The sequence below is a fragment of the Podarcis gaigeae genome, assembly GCF_964106915.1.
Source record: "Podarcis gaigeae genome assembly, chromosome: 11".
Taxonomy (NCBI): domain Eukaryota; kingdom Metazoa; phylum Chordata; class Lepidosauria; order Squamata; family Lacertidae; genus Podarcis; species Podarcis gaigeae.
The window spans coordinates 47575700-47597447 of NC_139687.1; the positions used below are offsets into that span (position 1 = coordinate 47575700).

General features: G+C 38.8%; 1 protein-coding gene across 6 annotated transcripts in view; it reads right to left on the bottom strand.

Moving 5' to 3' along the window:
* The window catches only part of NIPBL (NIPBL cohesin loading factor), a 126649-nt gene that overhangs the window by 40131 nt on the left and 64770 nt on the right, over window positions 1-21748 (bottom strand). For 3 of the 6 annotated variants that reach the window (XM_083703370.1, XM_083703371.1, XM_083703369.1), the window contains 4 exons: window positions 20334-20485; window positions 18532-18683; window positions 17177-17270; window positions 7004-7636 (listed from right to left, as the gene is read on the bottom strand). In XM_083703370.1, the coding sequence (XP_083559496.1) occupies window positions 7004-7636; window positions 17177-17270; window positions 18532-18683; window positions 20334-20485 (1031 nt within the window). The remainder of the gene's footprint in view (window positions 1-7003; window positions 7637-17176; window positions 17271-18531; window positions 18684-20333; window positions 20486-21748) is intronic. The other 3 variants (XM_083703373.1, XM_083703374.1, XM_083703372.1) reach the window with 1 other exon arrangement.

Here is a 21748-nt window from a genome sequence, read left to right on the forward strand (position 1 = left end):
CGCACGGGGTTAAGCTAAGACTTCACCTGTTCTGGTGGTTACTTTCATTTTCTATTTTAGTTCTGTGGCTGCTTATTCCTAAACAAACCGCCCACAATTTGGGGCAACAAAAGGGAAGTAAACAAACAACCAACTGTAGTAGCACCAAAGGGGGAGAGGAGGAAGCAAAGTAAAAATAAAAACAAAAACATCACCAATTCAAAAAGATATAATAGGAAAAGCACCAGACCAAGAAAAGGCAAGTACTCAACAGAGAGTAAGGAGACTCAATCATCACCAACTGCAGGCAGGAAAAGTCAGTCTGGTGTGAGGGATCACTCCTCCCACTGGAGAGGAGGCAAAAGGCTTCAGTGAACCTGCCTGTTCCTTCCAGCAGGCAGTGCCATCTCTATGAGGAACACCATCCATCATTCTCTAGTAAACGCTCCCCTGCCCCCAAAGTAAGGAACTTAAAAAACTAAAGGTAGCTAAACTAGGTCTCTTTAGTCCTGGCCACTGCAGCAGTGGTGGAAAAGGTGGAGGAAAACCCAATTTCTGAAAGACAGGTACCATAGCACTATAAAAGTGAAGGTGGAAAGAAAATCATTGCACAGAGAAATCCTGCCTCCTACTTGACTGAGCATAGAGCACGCCAGTGTCTGGGTGATTGGATAGTGCCAAAGAAAGAAATGACTAGTATTCAACAGTCACAAAGTTCATTAATATAGCTCTTGTACAGATTTTTAGGACTACAGAAATTATAGTCCAGCAATCAGAACTCAGACCATCAGCCATGTCTTGTGGTCAGCATGACAACCCACCTATTTTTACAGTCCTCAGGAGAACGAGTTTTGCCAAGGCAGAGTGGCTTGGGGAATCAGAAGGTAAACAGACATTATACACCTGTACACGTAAAACTCATTATTTTTGTTCTCCTGGCATGCATTTGTTTGTATCCCTAATTACAACAATTTTAGCTGAACCAAAATTTCTCAAAAGCCTTTTTTTTCTGAAAGAACTTGGAGATTTCACCCAGAAAAATATGTCACTTTGAAAATTTTATCTGAATGCTCTCCACCATTTTTTGTGGTGAACACTTTTTCCTTTTACAATGCCTTGGAATGGTGTTAGGTCCAGGCAATGTTAAGAATGCAAAATGGTGGCCAGGCTGCCAACAGTTTCTTGCAACAGCAGTGGGGGGATTAATGAGAAAAACAAGCTATACTACTGCTTTATAAGTTCTTACATAGGTTGTATCAGTATCCGTTAGCTACACTGATTAGTGAGCTCTGATCCACAAGTACTATATTTACCTGTATGGATATTCTAAAAAAACTACTTGGTATGTATTCCTTATTCCTTATTTAATATGCAGGTTGCTCAGTATTATTTTTGTTGTCATTCACTGTAAGTAATGTCTTTAATTTCATTATCAGCTGACAAAGTGTCTAGTTCAAAACAGTTGATCCAATACTGTACTGCTTATTTGCTTATTGCTGTTGAATTCGTTACGTTGGAGCACCCACCACAATACTTCTTGGGCATTGAAAGGCATCCTGCCTGCATCATGGTGTTCCTCACCAGTAACTCTTTACAGTAACTGTTTGGTTATGAACCGATATATATTATTTGGATATTACTTGGAAATTGTAAACTCTGGATGACATTCTACTACTAATTATAATATATTTATCACATTCATTAGCAACATGTTGCGGTTGTGTTTCAATAGATATAACTACATTTATAATGGCAACCCTAATCCCATTTCTCCTCTCTCCAGAAAGATGATGAAATGCTTATTCCCCCTTTCCCATCCCCAATTTCTCTGTCCATAAATAGGGTTGAGAATTACAATAGATCATTTGCATACAACTAGTTTAGATTACAAAACTACCAATAGTGGACATAAAACTGTCTTTTAAAAAATATGCATTAAATCCATCTCCTGATAAGAAAAAAAGTGAGACACTAGTAAAAGGAAATAGTTAATAGTTAAACAATTACCTCTGAAGGATGTAATCAGATTCTTTGACTTTTCATTGAATCAAAGATCAAAGTGACTCAAATCAGATCATATATAATCCTAGGAAATGAGATCCTTGAAGCTCAATATTTAAAGATGGCAAACACACCACAGAAAACAGCACAACATAAAACATGGCCACTTCCTTTTTGTTCACTTATAGGCATGTGCATACTAGAATGAAATTAAGAGAAGTCTTATAATCTCTAGAAATTTCTTAATTTGTGGAATTTTGGATAGAATTTCCTACAACAGAAAACTGGAAGAAGCTTAAAACAGTGATGATGCAACTCTCTGGCTTTGTGTGTGAAAGGTGTGTGGAGACTTCAACACACTCGGTGGATTGAACCATTCAAAAAGGTTGTGGACATATGTAGCTTTTCAGTTGTTTTAAATCAGATCTACATTTCCGTAAGTCAAACCAATTTCTTCTCCTTTCATTGGATAAGGAATCTCAGCACAGGACTTCAATCATGGCTTGGAACTATGTTATTCTAAATGCATGCATTTGTACACATACTGACTCACAGTCCATCAATGCCCACCTAAAACTTTGCTCATTATTTGCTCGAGTTGTGTTGCCTAGCCCACTATCTCCAGGATCTATTCAATCATTACGGACCCCTGGATTTACCTCACTAAAACAACAACAACCAGCCCTCCAATTTGAGATCATCCAGAATCTCAACTTATCCTATGTTCTATAATTTATGAATCAGATTTTATATATTATCCATTCCTTGAGCCACATAATTAATAGAAGCTGCACTGACTCATGCAGAATGCTGATGGAGAGTCAAACAATTTGATGTTGATCTGTGTATTTTTACTCAGGAAATGAATTTTCAATTAACAGTGTCAAACTTACAGTGGTATCTTCCAGTTCATTTTTCTCAAGCTCTCACTAGTAGACAATGTGGCAAGGCTAAAAGCTGCTATGATACAGATATAAATCAGAACTCCTGGGCTACTAGATATTTTAAGTATATCTAACTGGGCACAAGATTTGTTCTGACTGTTAAGCTTTCCTCAACATACCTTGAAAAGCGCAACCCACACATTACAGTAGCATTTTTAGTTTACATATTCCAAATATCTGGGAATGGGTTGGGGGAAGGGGAATGCAGAATGTTTTTTTTAAAAGAAATGTTTATAAAAAACAAAAAAAGGTAAATATGGATTTGTAATGATTAGGAAGCCGATTTCAGGACACCTTTATATTGTGTCACTAACATTAAGATGTAACACGTTTCTGAACCAGCTGTAAGAATACATAAGTGAGAATGATCTGATAAATTTAGTAAAAGTATTAGATTTAAAAGAGAAAAAAGAAACACTGGATTTGTATACAAGTAATGCCAATCAACACTTTGAAACATAATCATGCTAAACCATTAAAACAGATTAAAGCTTCATTAAAGGGAAAATGAATTTTAGACTTTGTATCACACACTTGGTGTCTTCTGACAGCTGAAATAGTGACCTGGTATGGTACGGGCTTCCATTACTGAAATATAGCTCTACTGTTGTAGTAAATTATGCAGGACATAGCATTCTTATCTATGGCACAACAGTGATTGCATCAGATTATTAGGGAAAGGCACTCCCAAACTTTTCATGTTGGTGACACACTTTTTAGACATGCATAATTTTGCAACACAGTAAATCAGTTTTATTAACAAATTGGAGGTTAAACTAACCACTTTCCAGCCCCGGTAGGAGCACGGAGAGCATTCACGAGACACACCACAGCCAATATGCTGACGTGTCACAACACACAGTTTAAAAGTTCTGCTCTACCTGCTACCTATTCTTCCCATAGCACCATCTATTTAACATCTTCTCAATCTCACAGGGTATGGAAAGCATTCCTGTCACTACAGCATCTGACACCTCTCTCCCACGTCTGCAGCAGCTGCAAGGCATGTGTGCATTGCACCCATTGTCCCAGCTCTAGGTTTAACCCAGAAGAGGGAAACATTCCTCCATTGTCCATACTGGCAAAGACACAACAAACAAGGGCAATTCCCATGGTCTTATCAGGTGCTATAAAATTTACTGAGAGCTATCATTTCAAAGAAAAAAAGAGGCAGCATGTATGCTGATTGGACTATTTCACTGGACCAATGGAGCTAAAACAATATGTCATCTACACTGATTTCAGAAGAACTAATGTAAGTGTTTGTATTTACAAACCACAGTATCACTGATATCTTATACCTCCTAGATATTTCAGATTTAGAAAACTGGTGGTGATGTATGTTAACAATGCTCTGATGAATTACTTAAGATGTCCAATTTTAACGAATTATGGATAAAATGTAACAACTGAAATTGCAGGCAACTCTTTGTCAATGGACCCTTAGACGGCTCTATGCTATTTGAAGATATACCTGTTTGCAACTAGAACTGGTGATTAACTTATTGGTGTCAGCCCAAATATGTATCACAAGCTATTGGAAAAAAAGAATTTCAAAGGTATAAGCTAGCGTTCAGACAACTTTTAAAATAAAGAAGGAGCCCTTTTCCTATGTCTTTTACTAGTATTGACTATCCAACAATTCAGTAGATTTGGTTGTCTTTCCATTTCTCCATGAAGCAAATGTTGAGGAAATGCTGCCAAAATGATTTAACAATGAAATGTAAGTAGGCTACATGGATATTCCCATACTGAACAGCAACAGCCATTGCTATTATCTCAGTGTGGAGGCAAGCAGAACACTGCAAGGTAAAATGTCAATCATGATGATTTTTGCCTGCCAATAGTCTCCCCTGAGAGACTTGGAATGATCTTTCTTTTATTGCTGCTTTGTGCACATGTCCAGCAGCATTTTTACCCTAACTGCGGATCTGCACCTGTTCAAAAGGCCAGAATAAGAGTAACTAAGTTGCTTCTGATGAGGCAAAGTTAGCAGCACAGATGGAGACAAAAAATTGCTTGGGGTACCAACTAGCAAAATTCTGAGGTGAGAGCAACTATTTGATCAAATTCCCCTCTCATTCCCAAGCATGTTAAGCATCCATCCATAGAACAGAAGTGAGAATCCATATGCAGGAGCCACAGCTGTTTCCCCTCTCTTTTGCCTCCCTATCTTCTCCCCCTTGCAAGGAGAAAGTTTGCCTTGCACTAGCCTGGAGAAGTTGGAGAGCTGTGCCTGCAGCTTTAATTGTGATGAAATTTGAGAGTTTGTTCTATTTGAGAGAAGTGCTGCCCATAAACGTTTCCTCTCTTTGCACCTGCCTCCCCGCCAATGACTTGCCCAAAGTGCATGTAGTTCTACCCTCTTGGTGACAGAGCTAAACTTGTACCAACTTAGGAGCTGCCTATTTCATATTTTCTTCTTCTCTTCCTACTCTTCCACTTCCTTCCTCAAAAAAATCCCACTTCCCCCCTAAATATAGGTAAAGGTAAAGGTAAAGGTACCCCTGCCCGTACGGGCCAGTCTTGCCAGACTCTGGGGTTGGTGCGCCCATCTCACTCAAGTGGCCGGGGGCCAGCGCTGTCCGGAGACACTTCCGGGTCACGTGGCCAGCGTGACATCGCTGCTCTGGCCCGAGCCAGAGCCAGAGCCGCACACGGAAACGCCGTTTACCTTCCCGCTAGTAAGCGGTCCCTATTTATCTACTTGCACCCAGGGGTGCTTTCGAACTGCTAGGTTGGCAGGCGCTGGGACCGAACAACGGGAGCGCACCCCGCCGCAGGGATTCGAACCGCCGACCTTTCGATCGGCAAGCCCTAGGCGCTGAGGTTTTACCCACAGCGCCACCTGCGTCCCCCCCTAAATATAACCCCCACTCTATCTACTAACAAAAAATCGGGGGGGGGGGAATAGCACACTTACTTGAAACTAAACTCAACTGAATACAAAGTTACATTTCTAAGTAAACATGCAAATAATTGCTCTCCAGGTCTGATGGCGACGAACTCTGGTGATCTGCTATCTTACTTTTATGATATTGTTCAATCTAGTTCTAGTATGGCTTTCAATCACTCATATCTTGGTGACATTTCTGACTATATATGCATTGGGTAGATATTAGATGTATCTCCTAAAATGAATTAATTTAGTTTTACAAGTAGAGTAGGTTCGCAAGTCTGTTATTTTGATAATGCAAGATGTTACTAGTTTTATTTGTGGTTAAACAAGCACAGGATTGATCAAAACAAAAAAATTCCTTCCAGTAGCACCTTAAAGACCAACTAAGTTAGTTCTTGGTATGAGCTTTCGTGTGCATGCACACTTCTTCAGATACACTGAAGAAGTGTATCTGAAGGATTGATATTAGTTCCATTCTCTCCCTCCCTTCTTTTCTTCTTATTTCTCATCACTTGAGGTAATGAGGGGGGAGCACAAGGGAGAATCGATCAGCACTGGATTATGATGTTTAGAAAAATAATATACTAAATGCAATCACTGTAACAAGATCTTTGTGTGATGTTAAGTCTCTGGTGTGTGGTTCAGATGTAAATGTCTACTGATAAAGGAAGGTCACTGCAATTGTGTCCAGCTCCAGCCACATTTTTTCCAGCTAGATTCACCACCAGTATGTTGTAACTGGCTCTGGCAAATATACACACACAAAAACCAGATCCTGCAAGCTGAAAGTCTGCCCACCTTAACAAATGCATTACAGGATGAATGCTGCAAAAAGTGGCTATCATCAATTACAAAGCTTTTCCCTTATCCCCTGCTCTACTCTTGAGAAGAGAAATGCCAGTTACAGTAAACAGCCCTATCCTATATCAATCCAATTGAGTTCAGTAGCACTTATCTCCAAGTGAGTATACACAAGATTACAACCTAAATTGTATTCCTTTTCGGTTTAAGAGAGATTTGTCACACTACAAGTTTGTTCTCTAAATATTCAGACACCACTAATCACCAACTTTGTACTAAGAATGTGATTTTATATGGAGATTATGGTTTATTTTCAAGGACTTCTAGGGGATAGGAAATTTGATTAAATATAAATACAGCACATACGCAACAGTTTTACCTTTGTCTTGCACTTCTTTTGAAAACCGTTCCCTTTCAATAGCTGATTCCCGTTCTATCCGTTCAATTTCAGCCAATGCATCCAATTCTACTTCATCATATGGCGTGATAGTTCCATGTTGTGAAACCTGTTGATGCGTCTGTACCAAAGGATTTTGAGGTTGTTTTGCAGAAACTGAAGTGTTCGGTTGTAAAACAGGCACTTGTTGTGCCTGAAGGAATGCTGTTTGTTCATGCTGCGGCAAACACTGAGCAGCATTTAATGGGCGATTAATATCCTGTGGAGTAACTGGTGTTTTAGAAGTCTGTCCTGGATACTGCACATTAAAGGAAATGTCCCCTTCTGACACGTTACTGTTTTCCAAACCAGAAAGCATATCATCCTGCTGGTCCATATCTGAAGATCTTACACGAGTAAGTCTTAACGTAAGTTTAGTAGAGTCCTTAGATGGAGAGCTAATGATATCATACATTGCAGCTTTTTCAGTCTGGTCTTTTTCATCCTTGCCTAACTTCATTTTCTTTTGTTTCTTTTGCTTTCTTTCAGGAGAATCTAATAATATGTCTGGGGGAACATCTCTAGGTGATGAGTAAGGTGGAGGCTGAGACTGAAGTATTAAAGGTGGTCTTGATCCTAGAATAATAATTCAGAAAAACTGAACAGTTATGTTGGTTCACATTTCTATGAAAGCACACAAAAATAGTCTTTATTAGTAATTTGTACTTGTACAGATATTTGCACTTACAAAATGGCAATTACTCAGTTTAGAGGAATATTGAGGTCTGTAATATTCACTACAACCCACCTATAATATCTGCAGTAAAAGATGCCTGTAACTCCTAGCGATTTAGCAATCCACATCTAACATGAGAGGTACCAAGAGGTAGAAACCATTTTGGGACTGTGCTCAACCGGGGCAGGGCTTCAACTATTAAAGAATGGAGTTAATCAAAATGCATCCAAGGCCATAGGGGAGAACAAAGTTTAAAGATAGCTAGCTTCTCACTAGAGTCCAGTGATCAAAGCCCAAAATAATGAGCTGTAGACAGGCAAATCGAATTGCAACTAACACACATCCATACACACATACACACATGCAGCATCATGCGAGTTCCCTACTCTTAAGGATCTGAGAAAGGAAAATGACTCTAATAGATTAGCTGGTTTTGCCTCTTTCAGCAACTGGAACAGGCCTCTCACATGAGTCTGGCATAATTTTTACATACCAATACATTTTCTACTTACAAACAGCTGAAAGTATTGCTTTTGCCATGTTGCCTACTGTTATTGTTTGTTAACTAACCCCCCCCCCCAAGATTGCCCAGTTATGTGAAAGATGTTGGTAAAGTCCATTTGCCATTACATCCTATACTAATTAAAAGCATTCATTTGCACTGACACACTACCCACTACCCTCCTGTGATATCTAAAAAGTGTCTGAAGTAACACACAAAGTTTAACATCCACAACAATTTCCTCATATAAGGTTCTTCCTCTACTTAAGTACAGAGGTAGAAAAGGTGATTAAATTGTATGCCACTGCTGTATTTTCAGCTAGTGAAGCACAGTGATAGAGAATTTGTAGTAGTTCATGGTACTGCCAGCAACTGAATGCTTTAACACAGTAGCAGATAGGTCACATTCTGTGAAGTAACTAACAGAAGTCATATTCAAACTCAGATTACTTAGGTCCTCAGGTTTGTGTAAGTAATGCAATAATGTTAAATTTAAAATAGAGTCCACATTAAAAACATGGATCTCTGCCTCTCTGTGTGTGCTTTATTCATCTTCTTTTTCCCTTTGCATTTTTGCAGTTATTTACCGCCATTTTTCCAGCATTTCTTCCAGCCTGTAAATTTGTGAGCCTTGATAGCATGTTTCTGCATGAGACACAATCTATTAATAGTGATTAATCTGTAATGCCCCAAACTCTATATTCCAAAGGAATCATTTACTTCTCTAGGGCAGAACTGTTGCTGCAAAAAGGGCTTGCAGCCCCAGGGGAAAGTGTCACAGGGATTACCAACTAGCGCTGAATTTCAGGAATCACCAACCACATTCTAAATTTTGCTCTACATCTTAGGGTGTGTGTTTTTTTAAGTACATCTGAGAAGGCTGCACAGTTAGAACATCAGATAAACACACACTATTTAATATAACAGCACTCAAAGTACTTATATGAACTCATTCTCAGAAAGCAATTAGCTTTTTTTTTAATTAGGGATCCTTACTGCTCCGCTACTTTGTGATACAATAAATCCAGCAATTTAAAAAGCTGAACAGGAAGATTGAAGAATTCCTTTCCTATTATTATCTTTTTCAATGATAAGCATCAAATAAGGATGCTTTACATACAGTTATCTTTTACCAGAAAGGGAGTTGGGCTAGTTGACTCAGTTAGGTCCCATCTAACTCTGAGCTGTTGCAATATTTGTTATTTAAGTTACCAGTAGAGAATTTTGCTGAATTTAGGATGGTTATAAACAGTCTTGTCTTCTGAAGAATGCTTTTGCAGATGATTGTAGGTGGGGCTTGCAGAAATTTGGATTGTGTTGATGACCAGGCATCAATTCAACTTGTAAGTATACTCTACAGAGATGCAAGAGCCCCCTTTTCCAGATATTTCACTAGGCAGCATGATCTGTCTGATAGCGTCTATGAGTGATTTATCCTTAGCCAAGCACTCTCCCATGAGCAGGGACATTTTCAGTTGCTTCTCTAGCCTCATGTTCATGTGCAGCCTCAATACATCCAACAACAGGTGACTCAGCTTCTTTGGTATCAGCAACTTTCAGGTTCAGGAATAATCCAAAACTTTGCAAAGGCTCACTGCTCCATCAGTTTGCTTGTTAATAGATAATCCACTAGTCAGGTAGTAAATCTACATCACTTTGGTATTTATGCTTCTTTTCCCCAAATTACTAATAAGTCTTCTCTTAAGATGATCCTGTGAGTCTCAGGATGGTGCTTCACCTCTATTAAGCAAATGTTCTGCAGTCTCTATAGTTGAAATTCACCTTCACTGTGATGTTTCCCCATCCATTGACAATATAGTACATATTTGGGGATCCTAAAAGTGTAAGTTTTGCCACTATATCAATATTTCCACTAATTGAAGAAACAAATCACTCCAGATGGCACCTTCATTTTTCTTTTCCCCCTTTAGATGGGACTGGTCACAGTTGGAAGGGACTTTTCAAGCCCTCACCTAGTATCCGGAAATTAATTCACAGACTTGTATATATAGAACAATGAATATCCCATGTAATAACACATTGGAATTCAAAACATGTCAGCTTTTTCTGCATGGCAATGAATGAAAGAATAAAAACTTTGTTGATTTAGTATTGAGGAGTCACTAGTCACACAAACTATTACAATATGTTTCAGTGAGTATATTGTCCAAGTACAGATGACCCCAAACTATTATTCCATAGAGTTAAACAAGTTATTATTCTATAGACAGTTAAATGCCTTCTCAATTATATTAGTACAAGTACTTTTTTTAATTATTTGGAATAAAAGTATAACAAAGTTTATCTAGTATTAATAACAAAGTGGTCCTCAGGCAAGCCAGAAACTTCTAGGGGCAATATTTAATGTCTAATAATAATAATAATAATAATAATAATAATTTATTACAGCCTGTTCAAGAGTCTCCAAGTAAATATATAAGTTCATTGAAAAGGCCCATCTTCTATTTAAAATGTGATATAAGATGAAGGCAAGACACCAAGAAACAAAGTTTTACATGCCATACAGGATTTTCTTTTATTTCTCCTTTATTTTTATCATGAGGAAAACGCCTGACCATTCTTCATGTTTGTGGACTGATGCTGCTCTTCACTCTTGAAAAAAGTGTGACCCCTACAAAGTGTTGATATTCTTATTCCATCCCTAACAACTTTTTCCAAGGCAGAATGGTTTCCACCAGTCTAGAAATTCTAGAAGATCAGCAGATTTGCAGAATACAAACCCTATGGAGATAATCAATCTAGTCAACCTTGCCTCCATTTCAAGGCATAAATACACTTGACAATCACGTTGAGCTAGAGAATGGATCATCTCTGCAGCATACATGCAGCATAACAGACACTGTAAAGATCTAATTTACAAGGCAGCATATTATAAACGTAATGCCACTCGAGGGTTGAAACAAAATCAATAAGCATTTAAAGTTTGCTATCAGTCTTCATACACTGGTTAACCAATTCAAACTTTCCTTAAAAAGGAAACACAAGAGCTAAAGGCCCTGGTTCCAGCTCTACCCACAGAAAACTAGTCACGCATAGCAAGTGGTGCCTCAGTGAACATCCACATCCCAATGTGTGTATAAAAATTCAGCCAGTTTGAGTGAGCCTGGATGAGCCTCTGCATAACATTAACATACAGAAGTCCGTTTCAGAATTTTCCCTGAATCAGGACAAACGGAAACATTCTTAAAGTCAAAAAATTGGTTTGTTAGCATCAACACTTTTACTTCTTTTCAAGAATGACCAGGAATAGATCTAATTCCTGAAATAGAAATTACTTACCAGTAGCAAATTATTAAAGCAGAACAGAAGTACAGTGGTACCTCATGTTACGCACTTAATCCGTTCCGTAGGTCCATTCATAACAGGAAACCGCTTGTAACATGAGGCGTGCTTTCTCTAATGGCGCCTCCCGCTGCTGTCGTGCCGCCAGAGCGCAACTTCCACTCGCATCCCGGGGCAAAGGTCACAACAAGGGGCATCTACTTCCAGGTTAGCGGAGTGCATAACCTGCAGCATTCGTAAGGGGGACGGTACGTAACATGAGGTACCACTGGATTGTTGAAAGAGCCAACCAGGCGTGGGTGGATGAATGAATACACACACACATCCCTCTCTAATATTTTAGGGGTAAGAACTAGCCTGCCATTTTTAAAATATGGTATTAAAGGCATGCCTTGGTCTAATACAGTGCAACAAAAGGGTGATATAAATTTAAACTAATAGTCAAGCCTTTGAAGAAAAAAGATTGTCTCCCACCTACAAGCAAAGTAGTGGTTATCCATTCCCATTAAGCTTCTTCTAATGCCAACTGTAAAATATGATCAACATATATGGCTCCTATCATGCAAGATCTGCAAATATGTTAGGACAAATGCTAACCATTTGATTAGCTTGTGATTATTTAGGCTTTGTTTCTTCATCTAGTGCCCACCTATTCTTGGATGTCAAGTAGCTGGACTTTTAATGCTGGAACTTGGTATCAAATCACAACTATTCCATTTTTCAACCACTTCTCAGAAAGTATCAGTTAAACAAGCTAAGGCAAAGAAAATAATGGAAGATGCTTTTTAAAAGTATGGAATAAACATGCACCATTTAATAATGGGAATCGAAGGGAATGGTAGGCATCACAAAGGGTGCAAACAATGGAAACAGATTGCATTTGGTGCTTGTATCTGCCTCTCCACAGCCCCATGACACTGTTGGGTGCTCATCCACTGTGCTCAATAGCTAAGTGGTGCTGTTGCTAAATTCTAGGTTAATGAATAATAAGACCATGCTCACACATGATCTAATTGTTGATAAAGGTGCTGACCAGGGTGTGCATTACCAAGAAAAAAAGAATATAAGAAGAGCCTGCTGGATCAGTTAAATGACCTATGTAGTCCAGCAACCTGTTCTCACAGTAGCCAATCAGATGCCTGTGGGAAGCCAACAAGCAGGACCCAAGCACAAGAGCACCATTCCCTCCTGTAGTTTCAAAAAACTAATATTCATAACCATTACTGATGGCACAGCCATCATCGCTAGTAGCCATTGAAAGCTCTACTGACTCCCTCTCCTGAGCTTGTCAAATCCTCTTTTAAAGCCATCCAAGATGATAGCCATCACTGCCTCCTGTGGAAGTTAATTCCTTAGTTTAATGGTGCAATATGTAAAGAAGTACTCGTTTTACATTTCCTGAATCTTCCAGCATTCAGCTTCTTTGTATGTCTACAAGTTCTAATGTTATGAGAGAGGGAGAAAAACTTTCCTATATTCACTTTCTCCATGTCATGCATAATTTTATAAACTTCTATCATGGAACCTCTTAGTCACATTTTCTGTAAACTATGAAGTCCCAAATCTTGAACCTTTCCTTATAGAGGATTCGCTCTATCCCCTTGATCATTTTGGTTGCCCTTTTCTGAATGTTTTCCAACTCCACAAAATCCTTTTCACAATAAGGTGTGAGCAGGAGAGAAGGGTGAGCCATATCTTTCCCAGTTCTGACCCACTGTGTACTCAGTGCAGTACCAACCCAGGCTAGAGAGATGGGATTACTGAGGTTCATCAAAGCTCACTCTCCCTCATCGGGAAATCTCTATGCCCCAGGGCTGGAACAGAGGGTCTGCATGTGACTCTGGGTCTTAGGGACACATTAGGCATGCTGTTTTTGTACCACCCACCAAGCTGCCCTGACTGAGCAAGTCTTGGGCTTGGTGTTGTAGGAATCTCAGACAATAATTCTGGATGATTTCAACAACCATGCCAAGCCTGCAGTTGGAGCAGCTCACAATTTCATGGCCTCCAAGGCAGCTGTCTCAGATACCCTTTACTTTGTCTTTGCTCCAAGTGGGGAAAGGGGTGGTCTAGAAATAGCAGCGAGTAGGTGTCTCTGTGACTCTGTTGTCATGGTCAGACCACTTCCTTGTGAAGATTGGACTTCCTAGTGAAGCTAGCAGTATCCCCACTGCAAGGGTGGGGGAGCGATTAAGATAGTCTGCCTTTTGAAACTTAGGGATCCTGATGGAAACTGCTTTGTTTCTGTTTGACTTCTGTTGGGAGAATGGAGTGTGTGTGCCCATTATTTGTCTTTAATCTCAGCTTTCAATACCACTGACCACGTTATCTTTCTGGAATGGCTGTATGAGTTGAGGGTAGGTGGCATCACTGTGTAGTAGTTCCAATACTACTTGCATGATTGTTTCCAGAAGGTGGTGCTTGGGGAGTGTCATCCGGTCCCATGGAGTCTTCAATGTGGGGTTCCACAGAATTCAGATTAATCCCCCATGTTGTTCGACATCTGCGGGAAATCACTGAGTGGGGTCATCTCAAGTCTTGAGTGCATTATCAGCAATATGCTATTGACGCACAGCTCATCTTTATATCTTCAGCTGCGGCAGTGGATATGCTGGACCAATGTCTTGCCTCATTAATAGACTGGATGAGAGCCAATAAACTGAAGCTCAAACCAGAGAAGACTGAAGCACCATTAGTGGGTGGTGCTTAGACCTAGACTGGTGAATGGAAGGTAGCCTGCTCTGGATAGGGTTACATTCCCTCTGAAGGAGCAGGTTCATAGCTTGGTGGTACTTCTGGATCCATTACTTTCACTTGAAGCTCAAGTGGTCTTGGTCATGCTGCTTCCATCAGTTTCAACAGGAGGTCCAGTTACTCCCCTATCTGGACATGGATAGTCCAACAGCAGGTAGCACTGTGGTCTGAATCACTGAGCTTCTTGGGCTTGCCGATCGGTTGGTCGGTGGTTCGAATCCGTGCAATGGGGTGAGATCCAATTGCTCTTTCCCTGCTTCTGCCAACATAGCAGTTCGAAAGCACACCAGTGCAAGTAGACAAATGCCGGCTACCTTGGCTGGAAAGAAATGAGCGCTGCACCACATAGACACCTTTGACTGGACTTAACCGTCCAGGGGTCCTTTACCTTTAGTCCAACTTCTGTTGTCTATGCTCTGTTGACCTATACATTAGATTACTACCATGCATTATATGTGGGGCTGCCTTTGAATGCAGTTTGGAAACTGCAGCTGGTGCACAATTTAGCAACCAATTTGCTCACAAGTGCACGACAATCTGAGCCCATAAAACCAATCCTGACCCAACTTTACAGGCTCCCAATTAGTTTCCAGGCCCAATTCAAAGTGCTGGTTTTGACCTATAAAGCTTTATGTGACTAAGGACCACCTTTCCCCATATGTACTGACCTGGAACATGTAATCATAATCTGAGGCCCTTCTTCAGGTACCCACCCATCCACCCTGCTCCATGGGAGAGTGGAATCATGAGAATGGGCCTTCTCAGTAGTAGTTCCTCACTTGTGGAATGCTTTCCCCAGAGAAACTCAGCTGGTGCTACCATCACATATCTTTAGGCTCCAGCCAAAAAAAAAAAAAAAAAAAGCATTTGGCTTTAAATTATCTATGGCTTCCTTGAATGGGTGGGATTTTTTTTCCAGCTTTTGAAAAACTGACTTTCATATTTTTGGGGGTTTTTTTATTCCAGTTTTAATATATGCATTTGTTTATATATTGTAAGTCGCTTTGAGTTAACTTGGTAAAAATTGTGTCAACGGCCCTTTGCAATCATTCCACAGTGAGATGGAGGGCCTCAACAGGTTTGGCCTTCACTAGGAGTCAAAGCCTTTAGTGTGGGAGGCCCTGTCCTTTAAACTGCACACCTGTAGCAGTTCAAGGAGAACCTTTCTTTTTAATCAACCAGTATCTGTTGATATTTTTAATTATGCATTATGTCTGTTTTTAAGATTGATTTCATCATATTTTATGTGTTGTAATCTACCCTGCTACATTTTATGAAAGTGCAGATTATAAACAAAAACATAAACATTATAAACATAGAATAATTTCTTTTTTAGATACTATCTATATCTGACTGGTATTATCTAAGGGGCTGCCTTCTTTGTCCAGTAATAATCTCTACGGTCAACTCAATCTGCCCCTTACTAGCACTCTTAATGTACATCTTGTCACTAAACAGGTTGAAAATAAATAGGATGAAGAACAAAACGTGCTCTTGGTGTTGGATTCTCATGTTATGGAACACCCTTCTCCTTGCCTAGATTGCACGGGTGACCTTCTTATTTAGTGATGCATTTAGCTGCCAGGGATAAAGGGAGCTTTATCTATCATCGCAAAAAATTAATTAACACTGGTAGAAGGGCAGCAATATTATGGGGGAGATTATAGCACTATACATCAACAATAGAGATAAAGGTTTTATTTAAGACAGGCAGTGCTGGAGTTCTGTAACTTCAGAAAATATTAGAAAGCAGTCTGCCACACATTCAAACACATTAATGTACATAGAAGACATTTCCCACATACAATATCTTTATGATGTAAAGGAAAGAAAGAGGAGTTGCATTCAACAATTATAAGAATTATAAATTCTTCAGGTTGTACAGCAACTAACTATATATGAGCTCAGCTAAACTATTAAGCCAACAAGTGGTCTAAACATGTTTCTTTCCCAACAATGTGACTAAAAAATTAATGATATCATGAAGAAGAAAGTACATAGTGAACATGAACTGACAAAAAGTACATGTTCCTAGTTTTTTGAAACTTCTAATTGGAATTGTTTTTTCATCTTTTTGGATTTTCAGTTTCATCAGGAATTAGTGTTGACCAAGCTTGAATAACAATTTTTGAGGGCAGGAAGTAAGGTAAAGAATCCTGATATTTATTTTTTCAGTGTCCAACTCTGTGAGGCAGGCCTGCAAAACCTGTGACCCACTAAAGCCAGACGTGCCCAACCTGGTGCCCTGCAGATGTTATAGACTAAAACTCCCATCAACTCCAACTCCGACCATGATGATTAGAGCTGATGGGAGCTGTAGTAAAAGGCATATTGGAAAAGGCTTCATTTAAGTTATAGGCATCAGACCAGGTGGCCCTAAAAGCCCTTCCCATCACTGTAAAATAAAAAGAAAAGAGGGAGGGAGGGAGGGAGAGAGAGAGGGAGGGAGGAAAAACAGATGGCTTTGCAAGCTGCATTCTGCTTGATAGGCCAAAACTCTAAGCAGTATGAGGGTTATGAAAGGTATAAACAGTTATGAATCTGAAACCTGGAGGTTTTTTTTATGTAGAAGGTAACCAGGAATATCCAGAATAAATGTGCCATATTATTTATATTTTCTTAAAAATAAACTATAAACTATGATACAGTGAAACAGCCTCTCTCTTGAAATACACTTTAGCCCTCCACATGGGCAATGTGTTGAAAGACTGTCAATTTTCAAGGTGTATCAAAAGTTATTGTTGAGTTAGTCTTTCATCTGACATAGTCCTGCTCTTGTTAGAAATCCAAAAGTTTTCTGTCCTGAACTTTCTTTGTCCTGAACTTTTGGCACAGATCTAGGTTTCTTATCTACAACAGTATCAAAGAGTCATACAGTTACCTTTAGGGGTTCCATCACTTCCAGCAGGAGAACATACGGACTGTGGTGATCTCAAGGAAAACGATGCAGTGTTCCTTACTGAAGAATCACCCTCCTAGGGATCATATTAGTGGATTATTAGAAAGGAGCAATTTTTTCAATGACTTCCAGTTTTTGTTTTTTATGAAGTTGCCACAAGGATAATTACCAGTGCAATTTCTCTGTCATGCCACATATTAGCAACAACAAGGACTTCATTTTACAGTGGTACCTCTGGTTATGAACTTAATTCGTTCCGGAGGTCTGTTCTTAACCTGAGGTACCACTTTAGGTAATGGGGCCTCCCACTGCTGTCACACCACTGGCACGCAATTTCTGTTCTCATCCTGAGGTAAAGTTCTTAACCTGAGGTATTACTTCCGGGTTAGCAGAATCTGTAACTGAAGTGTTTGTAACCAAAGGTGTTTGTAACCCAAGGTACCACTGTATATGAAAATAAAAGCATTCATCAGACAGTAGTACAATCAAGCTATGAAAGTTAAGAATTATGAACAAAGCATTACTAAATTTTGTGGTTCAAATCATAGGCTAAAGAGAAAAACATTTCTTAGTCTCAATTGAGAAGAAAAGACTCCTCCATCTCTTTCTCCAGCTTTTTTTAAGAGCTTGGAAGAAGCAGGGGAGGAAAACCAGTACTACAAGAGGATGAGGAGGGATACTCCATTTCTCTCAAATCCAGGGGAATGAAACAGCTCTGGCTCACCATCAACAGTTTAGGGTTACAGTGATGCTTTTTCAAAGTAAATGCAATGTGGAGCTATTTCCCTGAGAACCTGAAAACAGTTTCACATTGCATCATGCCCTCCCTGCACCCAAAAAAGCTTTCAAAATATGTAAAACATACCAGAAAGTGAGAGGAACTAAGAATTCAACAAGTTATCACACAAGCTTAAGTATTCCTTTAAAAACCATCATACTATGGATCAGCAATACTAATCTCATTTTGTAGGTTACTTGACCAAAAGTAATACAGGAATGCTTTACCATAAAATATATATCATTCAAGCACAGTATTAAACAGAAGCACCCAAAGGCAATGTTTCTACTGCTCTGTATCATTTTCAGTAAACTAATTTATAAAATCAGACTGGAGACAAAGTCTGAAGTTGGGCTAAAGTTTTACTGTACGCACAAAATTTTCCATCTTTCAAAAATTAATGTACAGCAAAAATTAATGTACCTAACACACACGCACACAGACACACTCACAATACACGATAGACACATAGACACATAGACACACACACACACACTTATTTATTTTCAGGGAACAGTGCCTTAATGTTTATAAAACATTAAAATGTTCTGTTACATACTTCACTGCTTATTCTGTGCACCATTTGCAGGTAGTCTTCACTTGAGCCATGTCTAGAATTATCAGCATGGTGATTAGCTGAATTGCCTGACAACTGACTTGTAACTTTATTTTCATGTATATTCCTCATCCCAATGGGACTGGATACTGAAGCTGAAAGAAGAGAAGAGAAGAGTGAATGCATATGTTTAAATATTTTCTAGCATAAATTTTCAAACACAGATTTCATATTTATATTTAATCAGTGTGGTTTCTATGTTTTCTTTAACTAAAAACATATTTCAGAGATCAGATTTTGAGAACTAGTATTCCACAAATTGTAAGACTGACTAGATGAATATGGTTCCTAAACTAAATTTTCCCTAAGCTCCACACAGACTTTGACCCCAATGCACCTGTGAGGCATGGGAGAGTTGTGGGTTTTTTTCTGTATGTCAATTCCGTCTGCTTAATGGTTACTAAGGTGTTCTGCCTTGAAGTCATCCTCAGCATCCTCTTGATGTCAAGAAACTCAAGAGTGTATGGCAATACAATATATTGTATTTCACTGCTTCAAACACTTTGAAAAAGAACCCCAAACCTTAACTTTTGAGTCACTGTGAATCACAGGAAGTCCATTCCTATGCCATCTCCCTGCTTTGGAGAGGTAATTATTAACATTTCTACTTTCCCTTTTGCTGTCTTCTCTGTTTCCCTGACCTTGCCATTCACTCTACCCTTCTTTGACCCAAAACAACTGTATTTTGAGTTTCTCCACTGCACTTAGGCCTCCACTGTAGCTTTCTGGATCACAAGCACTGCTCCCCACTCATTAAATGGAAAATGTGAGCTTTTCCCCACTTCCATCCCCTACCCTCTCATACACATATAACTGTTTAAGCCACTTTCCTATTTTTGTAGCAACACATTTTCTATCTTCACCCAAACTGGAACTCTGTTCTTTGCTATTTCACCATATAACTGAAGTGCATGACAACAACCCATGAACATTTAAAATCTTGCATCCATTGCTGACGTGTACACTTTAATGTTTGTGTGCAACATATGATCAGGAACAGCATATAAAGTACGAATTTCCATTGGAATTGTTTTGAATATTTATTTAAAAATCACCTGTTTGCAGCCTATACTTTCGTTGCACCAGCTTTTGTTTTACTATGTTTTTATATGTGTCGGAAGCCCCCCAGAAACACAGGGTATAATAAGAATAACTTAATATAATATAATTAATATAATATAAACTTACAGAATTGTAATTAGAATTGTTGTTGTTTTACTTACAATTCTGTTAATAGTAACACTGTTAAAATAAAGGTCTGACATAACTAATTCGTGTCTTCAAGCTTTAACTCATAGTTATAAAATTAATTATTCTGAAGATTAAAGTTTTACACTTCCTGTAGTTTATAAACTGCAAGTTGTGTTATCAAATAGGTGGAAATAAAGGTTTAGAGAAAAATTAGCTAACTATAACTCTCTATTTTAAAGAGAATAATTTACGTACACACAATACATTCTATGAAATAAAAATGGGAGCAATTATTCCATCTTATTGTCTGTGTTGGTATTTTGTTTTAGAGTGCAACTGAAAGAGTTTTAATGCTAAAGATTAATTCTTAGAAGTACAAACAGTCACATTTGAATATTTTCTTCATTATCTATATGCTCACCAGTTGTGAGGTATGAATTTCTGATGTAAGAAGAAGTACTTAGATTGAATAGTGTATCAGAATGTGATACAATGACAAAAACCAACTCTGTGCATATATATATATATTCCAAAGACACAGATAAAATAAATACCTTGCTGTATCTGCGGGTGAGGCGTGTAACTTGGAGGGTGTGAATATGGCAAATATCCTGCAGGGCTTTGAGGAGCATATGGACTAGGCACAGGGCTGTTTTGTGGTGCCATAAATCTATTACCAGAGCTTGTTTGTGGTGGCACAAATCGACTGTAAATAAAATCCAAACAAAGCATATATGAACATCAATCTAAACATGATTTTCCTCAAATAGTTTCACAGATGTTATGCAATACAATAAACAGATAATACAGTTCCTAGTAATTAATTGATTGGATCCACAGGTGCTCTTCCATGAGCAGAAAGCTTCTTCAACTCATGGAAGGGCCATATAGATCTCCCAGAGGAGGAAATTCTTAAAATAGTCCTGTACTATTATCCTGTCCTGTATTATCCCAGGGAGGAATGGTTCACAGTCTCCTCCCCTGACACAGTCTGGAGAGCTCCTCCATCCCACACCCCAAGAGTCAATCGGCGGGGGGGTCCTGTTGCACTAGTGAAAGTCCTTGTGGAGCGTCTACTGGCAGCCTGGTTTTTCAAATATGCCTCCAATAATTTAGATAGAGCAAGGGGATCAGACTGTGAGAATCTAAAATAGATATGTTTAAAGATCATCATATATTATTCATTAATATCTGTAATGAACCCTGTATAAAATTTTAGAAAAACCAAGTCTGACTAATGAATTTATAAAGATTAAGACATTTCCTCCTTTTCTTTACACAAGTAAATGAAAATTGGAAAAAGAAGTGCAAGCACTATAAAACTGTGAGCACTGCTGTTGAGTAAAAGCTGCTTACAGAAAATCTCAAAACCAATGTCATAAACTGTGCTTAACTACTTCCCTTGTCCATGTATATCCTAGCAACCTTTTCTAACTGATTACACTATGCGTTTCCTAATAACTCCTCAAATTATAATTGAAGGCACTAAAAAGTTTTCCTGGTATTTTAAGTGCATTGTATGCATAATACCAAGACCTTAAGTAAGTCAACACACCTTGCATTAAATATCAAATAATTCCTTTTATTGCCAAATATTTGGAGAACAGTCCTTGTGCGTTTCATAAGTTCATTTTAATTTTTGCTGTCCAAATTACTATTTCACTGACATTTCTTAACAGAGAATCAATTGCAATTTCGTAAAATCTATCAGAATTTCTGTTTATGTACATCCCTGCAATAATCTTGTGAACTGCTGCTTAAACCCCCATATTGCATCAATTGTTAAGGGAAAGGTTGAAATGAGAACTGCGAATAAGGATGTTTGCTGGGGGGGCAGGGATTGCTTCAGGTGTAACTGAGACAGTTCTGAGAGTTTGGGGACTCAGTGTTGAGTATCTGAATTCTGGATGCACACTCTACTGAATCCTACCCCTACAGCCTGGCATCATACTGTATGCCATTTTTATGG